We start from the raw sequence: 23172 nt of genomic DNA, 5'->3' as shown, positions 1-23172 counted from the left end.
CTAAAGGGCGTATTTCTGTTGGAGCAGGTCTCCTCTTGTACTGCCTGACAGATGATATTCGAATAGAAGTCGAGGCCGGAGGGATAGCATGCCATTGTTGAGCCATCTGATATGCCAAGGACTTATAATGGTCCGGGCTGCATGCAGAACAGCAGATCAAACACCTTCTAGGATTTCAGGAGAACACAGTGCAACACAAAACAAGCTCTTAGATGGACCCACATGAATACACTAACACAGTAGTATCAGGTCTACACGCATTAAACTGCTGACATTTTGCATGTCAACAGTTTATTTTGCGCGTTGGACATGTAAAGTGAAACAACATTTATTTATGTGCATGAAAGTAAACAGCGTCGCTCTCTATTGGCTGCATTTGTCACAAGCCTGGACACAGAGGAATCAACACATGCACTTTGAGTGGATTCATGGCCACTGATTAGTGAAATATGCCCACACTCTGTGTACTTTAGAGCCTCATCATGTTCCGATGTTTGATTTAGGCGTATACAGCTGCAGAGGTGGCACGCACAGCAGCCTTGCCTGACACAGACCCAACTAAAGGTGGGTGCGTTTTCTGGCTCCGTAACACAATCTTCTCCCTCCTACAGTTGCTGCAGACACAGTTTGATGATCTATGAACAACATGCAAGGCAGAGGAAGTCTAAGCTTGTCTAAGATGGTGAAAGAACAGTTTATTTCCCTGATGTTCCTGGAAGATGGGTCCTGTTTGCTCACATAAAGCACACTGTGACTATCATGACATTTTCATCACTGGGCAGAAAACTTGATAACAACAGAACAAAACAGCCACCCAATCGACAACTATTTGGATTTTGAGCTGCCATTCAGGAATGGAGCAGATGGCATTTTAAAGTTTCTATACGATCCAAGCCTAATGTTTGATAAATACAATCCTTTAAATCTTTTGATGTCCCAACATGTCCAGAGATAAAGAGTAATCCTACATCAAAATCTAATCAGAGTGCAGTGTAACAGATTTCAACTCATGTATGGTTCATTGGTGCAGCTTTGGCTGTACAGTTTCAAGGATTTGTATGTTTTGTGTACATGAAATCCACATTAAGACAAGAGATCAGGGCAAGATGTACTATAGAAGGTTATGTAATGCATCAAATATCCACAACTAAAAAAAAAATCTAATTTCAAAGCAAACATGATGCCAAGGGCCTCATAACCAGAGTGGATGCTTTATGGACACTGGCTTGGCCCACTTATTAGAGAATTGTTGTTTTTAAAAAGTATTTGACCAGCATGCAAATTATAATCACTACAAATTCCATACCTTTATCAGAGATCAGTGTAGCTTTGTCAAACTTTCCTTGACCAGAACAGAAGCAAAAAAGAGTCAGCGTGACTGTTTGCATTGCTTCTGAATGTGGAGCCATCAGCCAGCCCTGCTAACAGAGATCATTTACTGAGGCACAGGGGTTTTCCAGGTAAGCTCCAGAAAGGACCACCTAATCTGACCCATGACTGAGGGTGGGCTGCGTCGTGGCGACATGTGTCGTCTCCTTCTGTTTTGATTGAAGTTCGTGAGCTTGACAAGCAGCAGTTAGCACAAAGACACACAGCACAATTCAGAGTGTTGACACTAATTGGAGAGTTTAAGTGCTGCAAACAGACTTAGAGTCTGGAATTTCAAAGGTAGGGATCAGTACAGGATAGACTTAAAAAGACTGTACCCTGTACGGTGTGTCACTTTGTCTGTTTGTACTGGTACGGGTAATAACACTCATGCAGTTTTTCTTAAAGTCCATGAGAAAATCATGCAGATATAGATCTGGATTTATGGACACTGTACCCACTGTGGACTTTCAGCTTTATTTATTATTATTATAAGTGATTCTTTGTTTAATTTTTACTCATAATGTAATTACACTCTCTTTGTTATTTTCCTTCTCTTTTTTTTTTTTTAATTTCATTTTGGTATCTATTTCCTGTTTTCTAGTTTTGTTGGGATACTTTAAACATTATAATTAGGGAACAAATAATTGGGGTAGGAATGGAGTTAATTTTACTTATTTTTCGCCATTTTAACCAACTGACAGGTACCAGAAAGTAAGAAAATAACAAGAATTAAAAACAAAGTGAAACAAAACAAAAACAAACAAACATTTATAAATAAAAAACAAAACAAACAAATAAACCAGGAAATATATGCCATACTAGGCTTCCAGTAATGGGACGTTTGTGGTTCTTTGGTTAGATTATGGATTTATTTCAATAAAGCAAATTTTGTAACCAAAAAATTTAAGAATGCACAATTTTGTCTCTTTCAAGTAGGATTTTTATTTTGGATTTTTTTTGTTTGAAAGCAATTTTCATAAATAAATACATTTTCAAGAATTTTGTTTCTTATTTTGCACAAGAAAAGAATTTTACATAAAAAATGTGAAAAGAGTATGCACCATGATAAAATACTCTACCTCCAATACAGAAGAGAGTTATAATCTCTGCACTTGTGTTCATGGAAATAATATTGGTATGGGCCAAACGAGTTTGTTAACTATTGGAAAATCAGATATTGGCCAAAAAAATTCAATATCTTGCATCTCTGAAATAAATAGATAAATAAAACAGGAAAGTAAAATGACTTCACTGCTTTTTGAGCAACCAGAAATTAAGGAAAATTTTAGTTTAAGGGACATAGACAGCACAATTAAGTCAAACCCTTCATCTTTAAGCTACAGGAAATTGCAAATCCATTACTGTGGGTGAAAAATCACTCAAGTTTGGTTGAATTATTCCTCTCCAGGACCTCAGAAATTCTCAAGACAACCAACTCCCTCTTAACATCATGCAGATGCATAAAGCTCCTATTAACATACACACACTTAACAACACCCTATGCTGCATTCAGGGACCGCCTTCCCCAAATGGCTGCATCGTTGTCAGCGTACTCTCTCCTGGGAGGTGAGAGTGTGTCAGGTTGAGATGAGCCTTCTCAGCCTCCCCTGAAAGTGTGAGGCATTTAGATGTGTTTTACATATCAGAAGAAAGATGGGAAGTAAATGCTTTGAGTCGGATGAAATCATTTTAAACATGGGGCTATTGAGATGCAGACGTCTTCCATACTGAGGCGTGTCATTTCACATGATCTGTGGGCTTTGAGAACAATGTTTCTAAAAGAGACATAATGATTTATCACCTCCGGTTGTCACCCTTAGGGGCCTTGAGCACCCCTTGTAAAGACACATGAAATTAAGAAGAAACACAGCTTGTCTCTTTGTTTCAGATGTGTTTTCTTTCCCTTGTGTTTTTCATTTATTATGCTCAGCTTCAGTTTAAATTGCAGTTGCAGAAAATGGTGGTCCCAATCTTTTTCTTCATGCAAAGACATAAGCATTAGAGCTGATTGTCTTTGTGAACCTCATTACGTACAGTAGATAATCACAAATGGGGACACACCTATCTCAATGAAAATCAGGAGCAGTGAATGAGAATGAGTGTACACTATAACATTTGCATGTTTCCCAGCAGCTACATCTCCTCTCATTTCTGAACGCATGCAGGCAACATTACAGACTGCTATAATCCCTCAAAGCTGACAATCGTGATACGGCTGTTAATGTTGTCACTGTACTGCTTTGTGCCTGCAGGACAATGAATAATTTGTACACTCATATTCTCCCCAGGAATTGGCTTCATCGCAGGTGATTGTGTTACAACAATGCTGCCATATAAAAATTACCCTGAATGTTGTAAAAGCTATGAGCAGGGAATGAATACATCCTGAAGCCAGCTTAGAGCAGATCAAGTTGTAATGTCGGGTGAATGAGAAAAGGCAGCGAGGCTACAGCTTCATCAGTTTCCCAACACGGTGCTGATAGGTTTATCAGGTGAAGAAAACTAATGTAAACCCGATGCTGATGAAGCTAGCCATGTGTTCTCTGCTTCGTCCCAAAGACAGAGTCGAGGAGAGCTTTTGTTGGAGGGTAAAAAGCTGGTGTTGCAAGCACCTTTCACCACCCTCTGATTCAGTGCACATTTACAGGGCCCTGTTACACAGGTATCGCTCTGCAAAGAGGTTTAAAAGCATGGCAATGTTTCTGTCGTCAGGGGTCTTTAACCAGGAACTGAGACTCAGCTGTTGTAATTTATACATGCCATATGAAGTGTTTGTGATGTTCTGAGAAACACTGGTATAGCAACATGGATCCTAAATGTCAGGTTCCACAAGCGTCCCTGGAGATGTTTTTTATTATTATTTTTAATTTATTTTTGGTGGTGCAGCTTTCTTAACAAGCATGTCCACTCTAATGCTTGTTTTAATGTTTTGTTTTTAAAGTTTATTGAATACTTCTTCCATACATATTTGTTTGCATTAAATAGTCTCCAGTAAACTCATGTGAAGTGGTGTAGTCCTGCTAAGTCTGCAGAAATGACTTTTCTATTTATAGAAAGTATTAAATGTGGTGTTTTGTGGCCTGCATTAGAAAGTTCATACATTTGATGATGTGCCAGTGGGACAGCCTTAAACACTCGCCCACTCACCAAGCATGCACCTAAAAGTCTTGAGTCCATGAATGGCGAATTTGGGATTTTGCCACTGTTCTGCTCTCTTACTCTAATCCCACAGGGTCTTCCATCACAATGTTTTTCCAACAGCAAAAGCTCGGACATACTTGATTTAGGGATTCACATCCAGCATTCCTTGTCCTGACATGTACTATTCCCTTCCTGCCTTTCAGACAGACACTAATTCATAAACATAAACACAGGAAAATACTTGTGGTCCATCAGCATCAATTTTTTTTGCATTAAAAGAATAAGTCACTTCAGGCTCAAGTGATACTGCCACAGAAGAGAAACATAAGAACCTAATGATGAAAGAAAATATGTAAAGATATCTCTTTTAATGTCATAAAAAATATATTGACAATAATGTTATCACACCTGACTCATAGAGGCAGCGTTTGTATCCACAGTGATTATTAGAGATGATATTCTAATGGGGATATGGCAGTTATGGCTGATTGCCTGGATGTTATTTCCACTTTATGTGACCAACAATAATAAAGAATAAAACCGAGAACTGAGAAAAATGGTGTTCCTTCTGAATGGCTGAACTGTTTAATACATCAAACATATTCCAATGGGCTATGCTTAGTACAAACTGTCTACAACATTACAGCCAGGTATTTCCACACCTAATAAAAAAAAAGTCATAAAAACAAAAAAGGTAAAAAATATTATACCATATCCCCTGAAGGTATACGCGTTACCTGATGTTGGTTTTCATAAGCCTTCAGCGCCTCATACTAATGTTCCCTCAGTGTATTTTGGTTTCTACCTTCAATCTTGTGTTCCGTCAGCCATACTCTCCCTCAATCTCATATTTCATTAAAATTTAAACAGGACATTAATAATATACAGTGATGAAAATCTACATACATGATGCTTGAACTCCATGAGAGAAACTATCAGCAGACAGAACTGGATCTGGATCTGGGAAATGTTGCATGTTAAACTTAAATTACCTAAATTTGCAGCTCTGGACTCCTGTGATACATTCTCTGTTCGAGTGTGGGCTACCTAAACTTTTCTGCCTTGCAATGTCTCGCCATGTCTGTCATCTCTCATCTTCTTCTCATATCTTTGCTGATCTCATTCAAAGAAAGCACCGAGCTGAAGTAAGTAAACTTTTCCATGATATTCTGATTAACTGCAATGCCCCTGTAGGCGAACATTTGCCATTTGCAGCAAGGTTTGGATTATAACGTACAGTCATATGGGGATTGACCAAGCAGCAACCTCTGGTCTAAAAATATAAGACAGTCCGGAAGTGAAAAAAACCTGCTGTTTACTCAAGTGTCCGCTTGAGGCTGGCTCCAGAAGCATCGGAAGTCACATACACATCCAGCAAAAAAAAAAAAAGAAGCAATCTTTGCAACAGAAATAAACATATTTACAGCCTGATAAAAAAAAAAAAAAAACGTCTCCTGTCTGATTCATTAATTTCACTATCAGCACACACTGCATGGAGGGTGAATTATTTTTCTGACTCGGCAGTTCAGAGTATATTAAAATTGTCGCTATAGCCGATGTGCTTCATTTTCCCTTCAGGAACAGCTGGGTGACGTCGGGGAAACTACATCCAGTACAGTCTATGAGCTGTATTCACAGCCCCAGTCATTTCCAAAATATATCAGATAGCCGATTTGCTTCAAGAATCTGTTTCAGAGACAGACAGGTGGCGTTGTGGAGACTGTGGGTGCATCTCTGTCTTGCCTCTCTCATTAAACTCTTGTGTTTGTGAAGCTTCGTGTAGAAAAGTCTGAGCCCCTGCAGCGTCCAATCAGTGATATCCCATACAGGGGCATGCCTGTCAGTGAAAAGACTTCTGCAAAGCCAGGTCTTGTGTTTCCTCGATCATCGCTCCTCAGATCAGCCCTTCTCTCCTCTCTCCTCTCTCCTCTCTTCTCCTCTCTTCTCCGAGCACAATTCTTGCTTTGGGACAGCCTTCAAAATCGCGACTCAGAAAGTGTTCCCAATGCCACAGAGGAGAGAGGAGGGAGGAGGCTTGAGTTTATCACTTTGAGACGCACCCTATGTCCATTGATTACACGGTCTGTGGGATTGACTCCTTTTAAAGGCCAGGGTGGTCAATCAAGGAACTGCAGCTGTTTGGCATTTTCATCAATTTTCAGCATTTCATTTTTGAAATTGGATCTCATTAACTCTGAACAGGTCCGACATCCTTCACAAATGTCTTACATGAGAAATGTGTTGTTATAGAAATGTGTAAGAGGACTGCTATCTGTGAGTAATTATCACCACTCTGCGTGATGATTAAATCAGAAAACTCTAACTAGACAGAGAGTTCTTGCATGAGAAAGAAAGAGAATAGAGGGAAATGCTCCAGCTGTCTGTTTTCTGTATTAACGTATCACTATCACTACTGTCAGATATCTGTCACTGCTGGAGAGCAGAACCATGACATCATTTCCAAATGTTTTGAATGTCCATAATGTTCTCAGTGACAGAACTGCCAGAGGGATTGGTTACACTACGAGCTGTGGCTCAAATGTTCTCAATATTCGCTCTGCTCTGAAGTACGTCCCATGTCTGACAATCATGAGGACATTTTCAAGATGATGTTATAGATTAGCAATCAATAACAGACATCATTTTTCAACTTGCACTTGAAAGGACAAGCCTGGTGGAGAAATTGCTTGGACAGGCATGTTTTTCCTTACAGGCCTGGGATAGTACAGCCTCTTTTGTTTGCATGAGGTTACCACAAACACATGCTTCTGCTTAAGGGAGTCCCTCTGCATAAGATACGTTTTTAATCATTTGTCATAACGGACAAAGACAAGATTTAAAATAACCACACGGTCATACTATATGTGAGCATATTGTAAAATAATCTATCTTATCTTTAATACAACAGGGATTTAAGAGGCTCCCACGAAGGGAAACAAGAAAGCTGTAAAAACTAGAGAGTGTCTGGTGAACTGCTTGTCAGCTGGTGTTGATACACATGGATCCTAAAAAAAAACATGAATGTTTGCCAGTCTTACCAGATTTTTAATGTATTTTCAACGTTTAGAGCATCTTTGTCCATCTCTTTTCAGACCTCCATTAAAAAGCAATCCAAGATGCTTCTCCCACGTCTTCCACTGACAGCACATCTCAACATCTGACAATCCTGCTGACTGTGTTCTTCCCCCGTCTCGTCCCTAGACTGCTGCTCCAGCTCCACCCGCCTCATACTAAAAGCCGTCCAGCTGAGATAATTGGCCCCCCTGTCCACCTTTTCCTGCCATTCAAGCCGTCTGAAAGCCTTTCCCTCACAGGGGACACCAACACGGCAGCTCTCTGTGCTCTTCCTCTCTGTTTGGCCTCTCATCCTCGCAGACTAACTGCACATTAATTTTCATTCCGTGGACTGTTAGGACTTGGTAATGATGACATCTGTCACTTGGAGCTGGGGGTGTCTTTGGGGTCTTGTGACAGAATGGAGGGAAGAGGAATAGAAAATGAGTCCAGGAAAAAAACGAAAATAGGCAGAGATTTCTGGCATTTGGGAAAAGGGAGATGCCAGTTTATCCCTCACACTGTGACATTATTGGAGGTGTCAAAATATATCCTGAGGCTTATACTGTTGACACATCTGTATCTTATAGGATCTGGATTGTGTAGTTTGATTATTTTCAGCTGAGACTTTAAGCACAAGGTGTCATTAGATAATTTAACATCCAAATTTGCATTTTAATTCTTCGGATTGGTCCACCTTAATATGTGGATCATGATAAAGTCATTGTCAATAAAGCTACATAAAACCATAGATGTAAATCTTGTTAATAAATAGTTCTCTCTAAATGCAAGTACATGGATCTGAATCTCTTGCTCTAAAAGTACACATACAGGTGCCTTAACACAACTGAAGAAATGAGCAGTTAATGAATTTCAGCTGGCATGTGAGTGATCTGTAAATTCAAGGAGATGAGGAAGTACACTTAAAACAAAAAATGGCTCCAGTATGAAAGCATTTATTAGTTACAATCAGTATTTACTGTCCCCTGTTTTAGAGAGCTGTAAAACCTCTGTGTGTTTTAGCCCCAGTACAGAGAAAAGTTGAAGTTAAAATACAGAGGTATCTCAAAACCAAATTTATTACATAATATCCATAGCTTTCCAAATTGATAACAGTTTCATCAAGTTATTTGGTGATGAGTAGTGAAAAATGTTTTCAGTCATCTGATGAAGGAAACAAGTTAAAACTTATTTTCCCCTCCTGAGGATAGGGTGTGGAGCTACTCTAGGAAAATAGTAAAAAAAAGTGACTCTAAGTTCAATTTATGACACATGGTCTTTGTGGAAACTTGGAAACACCATTCTCACTCATTTTCTGGCTTTATCCATTGTTAAAGCTTTGTACTTGAGTTGGGGTTCTCATGCTGTCAGGCTTTTTCCCGTCCCTCAAATTTATCCCTAATTTTCTCACACTGGTGTTCTAGAAGATCTTGAGTTACTTTTAAAGCTTTGGTCTGAAAAACTTAGTTTTATCTGGTGTCTCCTAAAGGCTACCTGCTCATCACCGCTTTCCCTATGATTGGGCAGTCCGCTGGAGGCCTGTCAGAAGCAGAGCTTGTTGTTTGAGGCCCACCCCTCCAACATGTCAGAAACTAGTTGAGAGGTCCTAATGCGATGACCTCATCAAGTCTCGCAAGGATCTCGAAGGTTCTCATGCTGTTTTTAGACCTGATGTTTTCATCAGTTTACAAACAGATTTAGGGATTTGCTACAAAATGTGAATATGTCTCACTTTAAAAATCTGCATGTTTGTTGTGGGTTGTGACTTTATAAACATGTTTAGAAAATTGGAAAGAAAAAAATCTTTCACTCAACTGGTAAGGTGATATCTTACCAGAACTGAGGTTAAAAAAAAAAAAAAAGACTACCTGTAAACAGTATGCGTTAAGAACATTGTATAAGATACTTGTCAATGGCATTTGTATTAGCCACAGATGATGCTCAGAAGCTCGCCTCTTGGGCAAAAGGAGAACCGCAACTTAAGCTAGCCTCTAAAAAGCTGCATACAGGTCAAAGCTATGCAGCAATTTTGGTAATTGCCTCCTTAAATGCTGCTACAGTATTACATCCCTAATTTTTGATTGCATAACACTGAATCACAGAGAGTGCAAAAACACATCCACCTGGGATAATCAGGTTTGTTTTACAAGGCTTTTCTATTCTGTATAAAACAAGATTTACACTGACTCATGGTACCATGTTGCTGTTTCCCCTGAGAGACTCCACACACTCTGTCAATGACACTGACCTTTTCCACATTGCAACATTGAGATAAAACCAAACGCAACAATGCCTGGTCTTTGATACATCTCCTGTGTAAAGACCTTGGTTTCCCAAAAAGGTTACCACCCAAAAGCAGAAACTCAGTAGGACGCACATAGCTGAAAAGGTGTTGGCTCCCCAGCACTCTTCAGTGTCCTATTGTTTGTTGTCAGCAGGGTTTTTTGACTCCCCATGCTCTTGTCTGTGCTCTGAGTCAGTAGATCAGCACACTAAATCCAGAAATCCAATGCACTCGTTGAACTGCTGCCACAGGGAGGGTGAGGGCTGATTCCTGCTTATCATTTAAGGTCAGATTGGAGGCGACATGCTTAAACTCCCCCTGTGCACAACTGGGGAATATTTAAGCCTCATCCACTGTGAGTCAGAATCATGGCTAAAGCTCTGTTCAGTTCAAGTCCATGGGACAAAACTAATATCCTCTCCACACTGTATTTATGTACCTCTTGAATCCTCACATTACAATTATTCTGTTGGTTTGATGCAGGTTTCTTGGTCAGAGCCATCAGACCAACATCAAATGAAGCGTGGCCCCTTGCTGCCACCTAGTGGTAATGAGACGCATGTACAGCAGGTAGGAAGATCACATTTGCAAAACAAAAAAGCCCATCAACAAAAACACTTCATTCAGGAAATCTGTTTCATCATATTTACTTTAAAAAAGGTATACATGTTGCAACGATTCACCCATGAAAAAAATAGTATAAAATGTTTTGATTGACAATAAAATGTGACTGACCAGTGTGGCTGGAAAATTAAAAAAAAGACACATTTTTCAAAGACCATGGGTGAAAAGTACACAAACAGCAGGTATTAACAGATTTTGTACAGCATCCATTATTAATGATGTAAATTAATTTATATTCTATCCCGAGTGTTGCTTTGTGATGTTAATTTCTTGACCACATCTCTTCAATGTAGAAATCTATGGGTTTTTAGTGTCACAACATCCCAGTCAGAGACCCAGTGAAGACAGTCCAAAGGGGGAGGAGCATGTCATATAAACAGTTCACATATCAAAGTTAAGAAGTGTTCAGATGTGATCACTCCAGTTCCTTAAAGCGTGCAAACATGGCCTTCCGAACTGCTTGTTTGTAGGTGTTATTGTCCCAAACGACGGGCTCTTTCTTCTTTCTCTGCTGAGGACAGAAGTGCAATAAAGGGTCAATAAACTAACAGAGATTTTGACAGAAGTCTGCAGATCAAGTTTAAACTTACCGGTGCAGGTTCAGCTCCTAAACCGGGTCGCTCACTGATCTTACTGTCTCTAAGCGTAAAAAAGACACAAACCAGGCAGAAAGTTTATAAATATATACCCACTTTTTAACTCAATGACACATTCAAAGAAAAACCTACCTGGAGCTTCCAGCCCATGTGTTATGATGCTGCTGCTGTTGGTGATGGTGTTTTTTCCTTTTCTGTTCTGGTGACCTTGTTGTTTCTCTGGCACTCAGCTATGAAGGACAAATGATTCTCAAATTCAGCTCTTTAGCAACTAAATGCAAGTGTTTTCTGAAATACATATATATGTATTTTAAAACTCATCTTTATTTCTACTTACTTGCTTTTCTTGGTTCTCCAATGCCTCCAGTTCTCTCTTTGATCTCTTGATCTTAAGGTGGATCTCCATATTTTGCTGTTGGGAATGTATAAAAGTGATAAGAGTCTTGAACTCATCACATGCTTTTTATAGAAGTGTTTGTGCCTCTGTAAAGTTTCGCCTTTGTACCTTGTGCAGGTCTGAAAGCTGTTGGTGGCGGATCAAAGCGTCCTTGTTGGGAAACTGTCTCCTACATAGTAGGCAGGCCATCTTCTTCCAGTCTGTCAGCTTGCTGTCCTTGTCTTCAGGCTGACTTCCTTGGCTGCTCTTCGCTGGATCTTCTTTATCTTCTTCCACCTCTTCATCACTTCCAGCTGCATAGTCAGACGCCAGCATACCAAGAGAGCCCATTGGGCGCTGGAGAGGTAAGCCAGAGATTAAACATAAAATACAAGAGTGTCTTAATTATTCAGAGACATGTGAGCTGAAGAAATCTCACTATGGAGTGCTAAAGAGTCAATGAAGTGGCATCAAAGAGTCAATATCAGCAGCCAGAAAATCTAGATGAACAAGGGTGTTCTTACCTTTGACTTCTCATCTTTCTTAGGTGGAGCAAGTGGCTTCTTAAACAGATCTTCTCCACCGGAGATCTAAGAAGATGGGAGAATGGCAAGCAAAGAAAAGAAGTGGCTTAAATTAACATTAATTTGCAGAAAATATGTGTGCAGATTAGGCGTGTTGTTATTTGAGGCATCTTGCCAACCTTTCTCTCAAAGATAGCAAATCCAGCATCTGCACTCTTGGATTGTCTCCTGTCGTCATCCAGTCCACCTTTCAGCACTGGTGATGCTGCACGCACGCTGTCCTTCTGACGATTCTGGATCTTTGCCCAGCGCTCCATATCTTTCATGATCTGTAAAACAGCAGCTCATTCCATCACTGTCTCACCTTCACACATCTGTATTTAATATATGGTATTACATTGTAAAAAAAACTACAGCTCTACCTTGACAGCAGCCAGACTTCTCGGTTTCTCGTCTTTGTTGTCCTTTTTGGGAGACTCTTCTTCTTCTTTCTTCTCTGTGGCTGCTGAAACAGGTGGTACAGGCTCTGGAGCAGGGACAGCAGCAGCAGCAGCAGTAGGAGGAGGAGGAGCAGCAGGTGCAGCAGCAGCCACAGGAACTGGCATAGGAACTGATACTGGAGCTGTTATTGTGGGTGGAGGAACCATTTGTTTCTTCATTTCCAGTGGAGCATCTGCTGCTGGGTTGGAGAGAATGGCCACATCTTCAGCTGTCATGGCAAGAGGCTGGGTCTCTGTGGGAGTGCCTCCTGGAACTGGGATGTAGGTCTTTGACATGGCATCCCAGTACAAGTACTCTTGGGTTTGTGCATTGTAGAAGTACTGCAGTAAAAAAATAGACAAGAGGATGCAAAAATTTTGAAAACACCTCTTTCTTTTTCACACAGTCACTTCATTTGATTTAGTGTTGGGGTAAACATCTCACTCCTCCAGATTATGAGTCATTTGTAAATATTTAGCCCTCACTAGGGACTGCACCTCTCTCAGCAGAATAAAGAGGGAGGTGGTAGATGTCTTGTTTGTAAGATTAAAAAGTAACTCATCTTTTCTGACAACCAAACGATCTCAGAACACAAGAAATGTTAAATAAAAATATATGAAAATAGATTTTCTAAGCACTGATTGTGTTCTGGCGAGTGTTAAATGAACAAGTAGTGAGTTAGCTTTCTCCCGTGGGTTACTAACTGCAGCATTTGGACTAACAAAGCTGCTCCAGTTTTTCCCATCTGTCGCCTACTCATTGGCTTGCATACTCACTCTAGAGCCAGGGTCATAGTACAGTGTTGTCTCTGGGTCGTAGTAGAATCCTGACGTAGAATCGTACAAGTAGTTCGTCATGTCTGGAGTCTCAGAGCCTGGAGAAATTAAAATCATGAATAAATTTTCACAGTATTTAAAAAAAAACACAAAAACAAAGGGAATGCAAATTAAATGAGTGATATAATCAGTTTGGGTTCTTAGTTTCATTCTTACCGTACAAATACGACTGTGATCCATCTGCAGGGACCATCATCCCACCTGATACTGGAGCAACAGGGGGGACAGCAGCAGCAGCGTGGAATGATGGCGGCATCGCTGGAGTCTCACCGTAAGCAAGGCCCTGGGGAATATTCAAGGAGATGATTAGCTCACTCCCTTGCTTCTCAAAGAATGTCCACAGCTTTGTTCGTTGTGACTTACCTGACCCATACTGGGGTCTGATGTAAGATCAGGAATGTTGCTGCCAGGCATCAAATTACCTGGTAGAAAAGATGAGGCACGCATTAATAAAAATGTCTGTTTTTGCTTGGTGATTACCAACAGTATAGCGATCAAAATGTGTCGTACCTGGCATCCCAGGAGGGACACCTGTAGGTGGTGGCAAGAACTGTGGAGGTTCTGGGTACTGCTGCTGACAAAAAACAGGAAAACACATTATTTCAAATTTCCCTTTTTAAAAATATTACGGGTAACTTATGTTTAAGAAAATAGCTCACCCCCATCAGGCTGACTTCAGGTGGACAACCGAGGATGGAAGTGGTTTGCTTATCAAACTCTTTTCTGACAGAGAAAGAAAACCATCAGGATCAAGAATTCAAAGCTGGAGAGATTCCTCAACTACATACAGCTAACAACAAAGTCCTTACCTTTGGTTCTTCAGGGGTCTTGCAACCTCAGCAAAAACTCTGACTCCATCCACATAGAGAGGTCTGGGTTTAGTGAGGAGCTCAACCAGACGTGTCACTTGCTGTAAAGGAGAAACAATATGGTAAATATCACAGGGCTACAAAAATAAATTGTAAACACAGACAAAACATGAAATAATCATTAGGGCTGCAGCTATCGAATATTTTATTATAAGAGTATTCAACTGAAATAACCCATCGATTAATCGAGTAATCGGATAAAATACATTTTTGTTTAGTCAAAGAGCAGATATTTTTCAAATCAACATTTTTCTCTTTAAGAAATGGAATTTTCTGATACAGCATGTCAATAAGGGCACTTGCTTTGGTAGCTCCAAAATTTGTAAACACACTTTGACACATTTTTTGTGCCTAGTACATCTCATCAAATGTTGCGGACCCAAATGGCACCCGTTTCGTAGAATGACCCATTAGTCTCCAAACTCCAGAAAAGAAGCTAGATTTGTTGCTAGTTGCTATTTTGTATAAGAGGTAGCTTGAGGGGTCTGAAAACTCTCTTAATATGGCCTCAGCTCTATTTGAAATACCACTCTTTGATCTTTTTTAAAATTAAACGATTCCTTGAGGCGGAGAAAATTACTCGAGTAATTTTTGTAATCGAGTACCTCGAATCATTCGAGGAATCGTTTCTGCTCTAATAATCATAGAGTGCAAACTGATGGAATACCTCATGGGAGTCCATGTCGACAAAGCAGAAGCACCTGCCTCCTGGTTGTTTGGCTTTAACTAGGCGAACATTCCTTTCATCCAGGTATGCAAAGGGATCCAAGGCTTTCAGGATAGTCTCTACCGTGGTGGTGGGTTTCACATTTTTTATGATCATTGCTGCAAAGTGACACAAAATAAAGTGTTAACCAGAATAATTCAAGAAACATATTCTTTTTAGAAAAAAATAAATCAATTAATTGCTATTTTAATGGCTCTAAGCTTTAGCAAAGACCACGTTCTTAAGAAAACTTACTTTTACTGTCTTTAAAGACACATTTAGGTTTAAGTGAAGTTTGAGAAGCAGGGTTGTGGTTGTTCCAAGATTCTGCCTGCTGCTCATTTTCTTGCTGTTGAAGCTGTTGGTCCACCTGCTGCTGCCACGCCTCTGGAGTCAGATCAGAGCTACGCTGCCACTGATTGTTGGACAAAGGCTCCACGGGGCCTTTAGGTGTGGGCCGATTCAGGCTGGTGTCTTCCAAAGGTACATCTGGTCTAGGCAACAGGGGCTCCGGATGTTTGGGTACTTCGTGATCAGACTCCTAATGCAAACACAGGCAGGGTCACTTCTAAAATACTGTCACAACTCCAAAAAAGTTGGGATGCTGTGTAATATAACAACTGATTTTGATCATTTGTAATTATTCAACCCTTTAAATAAAATCATGCAAGACAATGATTCTTCTCCTGGCACTCACATGAACACCTCTTTCATGCTCATCTGGATGGAAATACTTCATGGATGTTGTTCTAGTGCCAACCTTTAGGGATCCCTGAAAGAACAACACAGTTTAACAGTTAGCATCATCAGATAGTCAACGTATATTTAAAGTAAAGTCAATGACACCCAACATGCACTGTGGCAGGTCTGGCCCTCCTCTTTACTGCCGAGGATAAAACAGGCAAACACTTCAGATGGTGTGCAAAGCCCGAACCAAAACCACGCTTTACACAGGTCACCCCCCACCACTGAAAAGAATGTAAAGGGAAATAACGAATTAGGGCTGTTACTTTAAGTTTCACTAAGAACAACTGATCACTGACAATTCAGTGATGCTTGGTCCACTTCCTGCTAATTTTTTAGTGCTGGGTTCTTATCCCAACACTGAAAGGACCCACCACTGTTTTCTAAGTTCTGATGTAAAAATGATTATTTCCCACTGAAGAACACCTTAAGACGCCAAGTGTATCATAAAACATAAGGAAAGCAGCAAGATGTCTCAGCTTCTGTGCTGTTACAATGATCTGACAGTGACATAGTTGCTTACAACTGTCCACAGAAAATTCCAGAAAAACAACGAACCCTATAGTGTAAAATAAAAGCTTAAAGGTAGGAAAATAAGACTTATACACCACAGAGGGGCACTGTTGGCCTGACTGTCCAATTTTATGGTCCATACACAGAGGCTTTAGTCCTGTTGGAACTCCCAGCCACAAGCATTTGCCGCCCCACTCCTTGGTCCCCACATTTTCTGTCTCTCTTCAGCTATTTCATCCAGTAAAAGGGGAAAAATGCCAGAAGTGACAACCTAAATAAAACCCATAATAATCCCACAGTGGATAGCTCTTTTACTCGACCAGACTCTTAATAAAAGAAGAGAGTTGTTTAAAAGAGAAGCGCAAAGAAAACGTAAGTGTAATTTGCCATAGAGTAGATTCATATAGATCCATAGTTCAAATTTAACAGGAAAAAGTTGCTTTTAAAGATTTCAGAAAGTATACAATAAAACAACTCTAATAAACCGGAAATGACTGGTTGCGCAACTTCCAACCCTTTTCATCTTTTTCAATCTTCAGCTATCAAAAACTGCAGAACATCGGCAGAAAGTAAAAGGGAAGTAAAGGGAGGATAAAACGAAAGCTCTAAAACAGTGTCTGAGACGATCAATAAACTGCTTAACGCTGTACCACTTGAAAACCTGATCCAACAACCCAAAAGTGACAATACAAGCCAGTATAAAAGACTCATTCACTGGACTGGGTCACAACGAGATCTTCATTCCCAAATAGCATAGAGTCGAAATCCTCGCATGAAGAAGAGTTCAAGAAAACACGAAAGAGCTGATGAACATTCCTCTGGAAAGCTGTAGAAGACTTCGAGTGCAAGAGTTGACAGCTTTTGCCACGAAATGACTGTAAAAGAAATCAAAATGCACCCACACTCTCAGCATCCTGAGGCTTTACTATGCATAAAAAGTGAAATAAACTAAAACAAATAAAAAAATAAGAGTTGTTTTCAATAAGGTGCGCTGGAGTTGAGACATTTCACTGCAAAAACTACTTCTTCACTCCATAGCATGATGGCGCTAAAGGAGAAGTCAAGCAAGAAGTTTGATGATCCTTTGGGAACTCTGGTAATCTGTGCCGATTTATCAGCCATTAGTTAAAAAAAAGGAAATTAAGTGCAAAAATGAAAGGTAGAGATAGAAAAAATAACACCATCAGTGACTCTTGATCTGAGAAAAAGAACTAGTCTTCAGATTCATCTGCACACAGCTAGTATGAACCCAGTCCATGGTTGCTCACACAGATCATCAACCTCCTTCTGACACATGTTGAACAGTCTGGACCATTGAAATCAGCTACAAGGTAATTTAAAAACATTAGAGACTGCCTAATACTGGCAACTTCTCTGGTTGATTCAAGTGAAACCACTGACATTTCAATCTGCACCAAGGTGGTTGATCAACCAACACATTGACAAACCACTGAAGTCAACACAGTCACACTACCAACAGTAGTTCAGTCGTAAGAACCCCAGGGACAGTTCAGATCTATACATGTTAGACAACGTTATAAATGCTGGTCCTGAGACAAGTGCTGGATGTCTTTCAAAGTACTGGTTAAAGAACCAATCAAGTTATTGCAGAGAACAGGATGCATTACTTGCAAGCAGGCTACTGTCCGACCATAGTGCAACACCAATGGCCAAACTATAGCAAGTCTGACTCGCAAAAAGCCAAGTCCAACGACCATGACAAATACCCAGGAAGTTCACTGTACAAAGTAGGCCGCCAGGTGATGTTTGGACAAACTTGAGCTCTTTTGTATCTGAATGAGGCCAGTCTGGTAGAGGCTTTCTGAGCACTTGACTCCAGCAAATAACACAAAGTCATCCAACAAAAGCTGAACATGACTCAACTTTTGTAATACTGCGATAAAAACACCTCAAGCAAAGCATTGCAGAAGCTAGTTCATTACACTCTTGTTCAGGGTGGACTACTTCTGATGTAACAATGTGATCCGGAGGAGTGAACACACTTTGTCCAGCTGTTTCCCTGTGAGTGGTTCAGCTTTTGGTGTGTCTTCAGACTCACTGATCTATTTCTTGTGCCTTTACCATAACAGCCCACCTCTCTACCAACCAAACCCAAACATATCTTGGCAGAGCTGTTTTGCCCTGAATGCCAACTGAGGCATGTGGATTTGGAAGGAGCTTTTAGGAAGCAGCTGCATCCTGAAACACATACTTCATTCCCGGTCACATGTTTCACTGCTTTAAATGTCTCACTGATCTCCTTCCTTGAAGTAGAAATCTCACAAGTCATGAAACTGTGGCTACAAAGATTACACTCATTTTCAATATAACTGTGTTCTTTAAAAGAGCTAGTAAGGAGTTTCTTTTCCTCAACCATCTGAGGAGGTCTAATTTAGAGAAAGTAACAACTAGTGGGATCAGTAATTAGAGGGAATTCATTAAATGTGTTTGCATACACAGAAAAATAAAACAAACTATTCCTTCTGGATTTTAAGGTGCAACATAGTTGTTAAGGGTAATTGGGACAATTGTTTGAAATTTATAGTGAAAACTAATGTGATAAAAAAAGAGCCATTTCTCAGTGTCAACAACTAATGTGTCTTCCTCCTTCTTTAATCTTAATGAGTTGAAAAGAACTGCAGGCAACCCTTCCCCAGTTTCTTTCCCACCCCACACACTAAATGCCCCCGCAAGCCCTTATAATCCTGATGGCAGTGATGGCCGCCGTAGAATGACGAGGATGGGCCACCTTGTTGGACTCCATGAAGTGGACTGCATCCTCGGGGTTTAAAAACTCCACATAGGCCGTATCGTAGCTGTAACCTGGGGACAGCATTTGAAATACAGATGGATTTTTGTTAGTCAATGCCAGTAATGACAGTCACCGACTAAAAACATTACACACAGCAGTTCGTGAACACATCGAAATCAGTGTAAGTGTTTCTTTACACTTGATACCACACATACCTTTCGGGAAAAGAAACATTTTGTTTTTGTTTACAGATGATATCGTATCAGGCATTTTTTCCAGGGAAAGCTTTGATAAAGTGCTGACAAAAGATAGTCAAGACCAGTTGTAGAGAAGGACTGGATGGTATGCACCATGGACACTGAAATCTGACTATTTTTGTTTGTACAAAAAAAAAAACAAGCCACACATATCTCTTCTGTCAAGGATATTTTGACATATTTAAATGCAAAATTGATCTCATTTGGGGGGAAAAGATCTTCCATAGAAGGCTTGGCATCATATATGTCTGCAGCAACCTTATTTTGGAAAATTATAACACAAAAGTGTTTGATTTCTGAGATGGGCAGGAACAAGGTGGTCTCCATTTCAGCCATGTCGACATCCTTCTTTCATTCTGCTGAAGTACCATTTTAAAAGTTGTCCCACTGAAGACATTCAGAAACTCACTTTGACAGAACTTTTGTGACTGACAATTGATATCACTCTCAAAGCTCTTATCGCAGATCTTGGGCAAGTCCTCTTAATCTTGACAATGATCAGTCATCCCCTGACATAATAAAAGGATGGCCCAACAGATCCCCCCTTTCCCTTCGTTACTGAGCGGATTCACACACACCACCAACAATCAAAGCGAGCAAAAACGTAAAAAGAAAGAATGCGTAGATTCGAATGTCGTACAAGCGAAACGTCGAGGGACAAATTAGCGATCGACTGCCCCAAAATGTTCTGTAAACACAGTGAAACCCTACCTGGCACCACATTTTTGATCTTCATCCCCTGCACTGGCACACCATCACGGACTGCAAAGGCACCAAGAATCTGCAAGATAACAAACAAGTTAGTGAGTTAACCTAGAGCTTTTTATTCAACCACACAATAACAAACACCTAAGTGTTTCTGGTTCTTACCTGCTCCATCGTGGCAGTCTTTGGGATACCAATCACGGAAATTGTATTGGAAACTTTATCCTCCAATGACGCGCTCCTGTAATCCTGATCCTTTCAAAGACATTTTGTCAAAACTCTGGTTATGAATGGTTACAATACAACAACATATTAGGATCTAATCTACACACAAGAATTTGTGTGAAGATACAAAAGTACACCTACCAGTGAACCAGATTCACTAACTTTTGGGAGAGTGTTTGGCTCTGATTCTCTGAGGAGTTTTTCTGTCTTTTGAAGTTCTTCATGATTGTAATCAAAAGCCCTTCCAGACCCAGTTCTGTAATCTATGTCCCTGTAGTCTTGGTCTCGTGACTGAATAGCACCACTGCTTTGGACGTCACACTCTGGCCCCATTTTCCCCCTGGCAGGATCTTGTCTGAGTGGGATATCTTTCAGGCCTTCAAAACAATCACTTGGCATCTGAATATCATGTGAGATCTTGCTCTTCTCCTCATGGAAAGGGGGCCTTTCATTGCGACCTGATTTATTCTGACCATGTTCTGGGTCTCTTTCTCCAAGCCAGGGTTTTCTCTCATGTTCTCTTCTATGTGGGCCAGAAAGAGGGGGCATATTTTGAAGTGGATGGTCCTGTGGAGGTTTACTGCCAATTGGTGGTAGATCCATGGCAGGAAAGTGGTCTCCATGAGGAAAGCCAATATCTTTCCCTTGAAACTCAACAGGGGGTCTTCCTCTCTCCTGAAATGGCATCGGATCCCTCATATTGGAATCTCTTCCGAATCCAGCTAGGAAGCTGGGTTCAGGTAGATCACCAACACCTCCTCTGCCCATGTTCATGAAAGGATTCTTGTCCTTTCTACGGTTCTTCCATTCCTCTGCAAGAGTCATTTCCTCACCACTTCGGTAATCCATAAGAGGACTGTCACTCAATTCAGGGTACTCTCTATCTTCAAGTGTGTCTCCTACACCCACAAACTCTGACCTTTGAGGGCCAGCAACATCTGGGGGCATGTCTGATCTTCCCCTGCCTCCCGGAGGGCCATCATTGTTTCCATACCTAATAGGAGAACGATCCCTGCCTCTAAAGTCACCTGATGGCCCATGTCGATTTCTGAAATCCATATCAGAGTCAAATCCACCTCTTGGGTTAAAAGGCGGCCCTCCTCTTCTGTCAGAGTCCATTCTTCTGTCACGAGGAGGTAAGTCCATGTTATAGCGATCACCATCCCCTGCTCCCATTGGGTGTCTGTCACGCATGTCCCTAAAGCCATCATTTCGCTCCATTCGATCCATCGGGAAGCCTCGTCTGCCTTCCATATTTGACTCAGTGAACTGTGGCATGTCGTGCTGGAATGACTCCCTGTCTCTCATGTCCACAAATCTGTTGTTTGGCTCCCGCGGTGGCATTCCCCTCCCTCCAATGTCTGCTGAGTTTCTGCCCGCTCCAGGGAATCCAGAAGAGTTCATCAGCTTGTCTCTAATGGAAACTTCATAGTGCCTTCGAAGACCAAGGTCTGGCTCTTCTCCATGTCTGAAAAAATCTCCTCTGGGCTCTCTACCTCGCATGTCCCTAGGATCCATATCACGAGGATCCATGTCACGAGGATCCATATCGCATCCCCTCATTGGTGGCCCATCCATCCTCCTCATGTCTACAGGTGGTAGATCTAGATGTCTTGGGCCCATGTTACCCATGGGGCCCCTGTTCATGCCATCTCTACCACGGAAATCCGGCATGGGGCGATCTCTACCACTAAACATTTCTCCACGATGATCACCACTGAAAAAAACACACACTAATGTATTAGTACGCTAGAAATAAAATTTAATCAATGAGAAAATTTAAAACGACACACTTAAAAAACGTTAGGAATATTAAATTAACAGAACAGCTAGTGGTTTAAAACAGCATCAGATTTTTAATTCATAGTTCTCCTGAGCAACACAATAGAAAAAAAAAACAGAAAGCCAATCACAGACGAGCAGATGTCTCAAAGAATGACGTTCCCTCTTTGCACTAAACTGGAGCTGCTCTTAAAACAATGCCTAGAGTTGAATGATGCTTGTTTACCGGAAGGGGGGTCCTCCCCGTGGCCCGTGTCTTGGTCCTGGACCGTCCCACATGGTTCTTAATTAGTGTCTTATCTGGAAATGTTAGCATAGTTTCATGAAGCAGCAAAAATCCACCTCCTCTGACTTTGCAATGGCGGACATGTACACCATGATAACAGTGGTTAGAAATGGACTTTATCCACACAAGCAAAATGTAACGTGATAATAAATCTGCAAGCTCTCTTCCAATAACAGGGATTTTGTATGCCTGTTATTTCAGTGTATTAAAGGCCACACTTATGGGCTGGCAAAGCCCGGTGAGACTATCACTGGATGGCGTGATTGGTAAGCTGGCCCGCAGAGGGCTCGTCCGCTAATTATAGCCATTGCTAGGCCTGTAAAATATGCGCCACACCAAAAACAAGAAGCGTTGAGCATTAAAGACAGCTGTGGCGGAACAGTTATATGTCTCCATTGAATGCTCAGTCTTTTAAGTTTATAATCTACAAATTAAAAACCTATATAACCAATGTCAGCTTAGAGTAAACCATTCAGACTTTGACGCCAAGAGAGCTAGCTCACGGAGCTAACATTAGCGTCAAGAGCCGGGTTTTCTTGTTAGCCTGCAGATACGTAACCTCTTTAGGAATTAAAAAAAACCTAGTGGCCACATATAATACAAATGTCGAGTGGGTATTGTTTCTTCAGAGCCTACCTTATGTAGCTGCTCCTCGAAGGCGTAATTGCAGATGTTTGTCGCAAAGGCCGCCGATGTCTTAAACGAATAGGATTGACAAATGAAGACGAATCTTCTTCTACCGTTCGTCTCCTGCAGCGGAGAGAGAAGGCTTTTCTTCTTCGTTGTTTCTCACTGTAAAGTGAATTACTGCCACCCAGTGGCCCCCCACCACACTCGATTTTGGACTTTCGACATTGTAAAATAAAATCTGATAAAATCAATAATGTGAATAAAAATATTATAGTGTTAGTAGGCTGTGCCAGCACTTCAAAGTGTTGTTCTTTTTTCACATTCTAACAGATAAACTTCTTGAAGTATTACATTTTCCATTTTCATTTCATAGTTCCTGAGAGGAACCTCTGCAGGCCACTGCTGGGCTGGACCTGT

The 23172-nt window shown here is 40.8% G+C and overlaps 1 protein-coding gene across 3 annotated transcripts; it reads right to left on the bottom strand.

Moving 5' to 3' along the window:
* Positions 1–10483: 10483 nt before the first annotated feature.
* Positions 10484–22918, bottom strand: rbm6 (RNA binding motif protein 6). Of its 3 annotated transcripts, none has more exons than XM_074666610.1 (23): positions 22762–22918; positions 22066–22139; positions 20199–21774; positions 19998–20087; positions 19839–19908; positions 18868–18941; positions 15559–15633; positions 15117–15402; positions 14823–14980; positions 14096–14196; positions 13946–14009; positions 13797–13860; positions 13650–13708; positions 13443–13569; positions 13227–13324; positions 12393–12791; positions 12150–12299; positions 11971–12036; positions 11576–11803; positions 11408–11482; positions 11203–11300; positions 11065–11113; positions 10484–10985 (listed from the first exon to the last, which is right to left on the bottom strand). In XM_074666610.1, the coding sequence occupies exons 2-23, from the start codon at positions 22116–22118 to the stop codon at positions 10890–10892; spliced, it is 4056 nt and encodes a 1351-aa protein (XP_074522711.1). In that variant the 5' UTR covers positions 22119–22139; positions 22762–22918; the 3' UTR covers positions 10484–10889. The 3 variants fall into 3 exon arrangements, with proteins under 3 accessions (XP_074522711.1, XP_074522731.1, XP_074522721.1); XM_074666630.1 differs by having other exon boundaries at positions 10484–10982; XM_074666620.1 differs by having other exon boundaries at positions 13797–13857.
* Positions 22919–23172: the final 254 nt, after the last annotated feature.

This window comes from Halichoeres trimaculatus, unplaced genomic scaffold, assembly GCF_033239565.1.
Source record: "Halichoeres trimaculatus isolate MK-OKI-2021-1 unplaced genomic scaffold, fHalTri1.1 fHalTri1_scaffold_1, whole genome shotgun sequence".
In the NCBI taxonomy this organism is placed as follows: domain Eukaryota; kingdom Metazoa; phylum Chordata; class Actinopteri; order Labriformes; family Labridae; genus Halichoeres; species Halichoeres trimaculatus.
The sequence above is the reverse complement of the archived record's forward strand: the minus strand, read 5'-3'. Positions and strand labels throughout refer to the sequence as shown.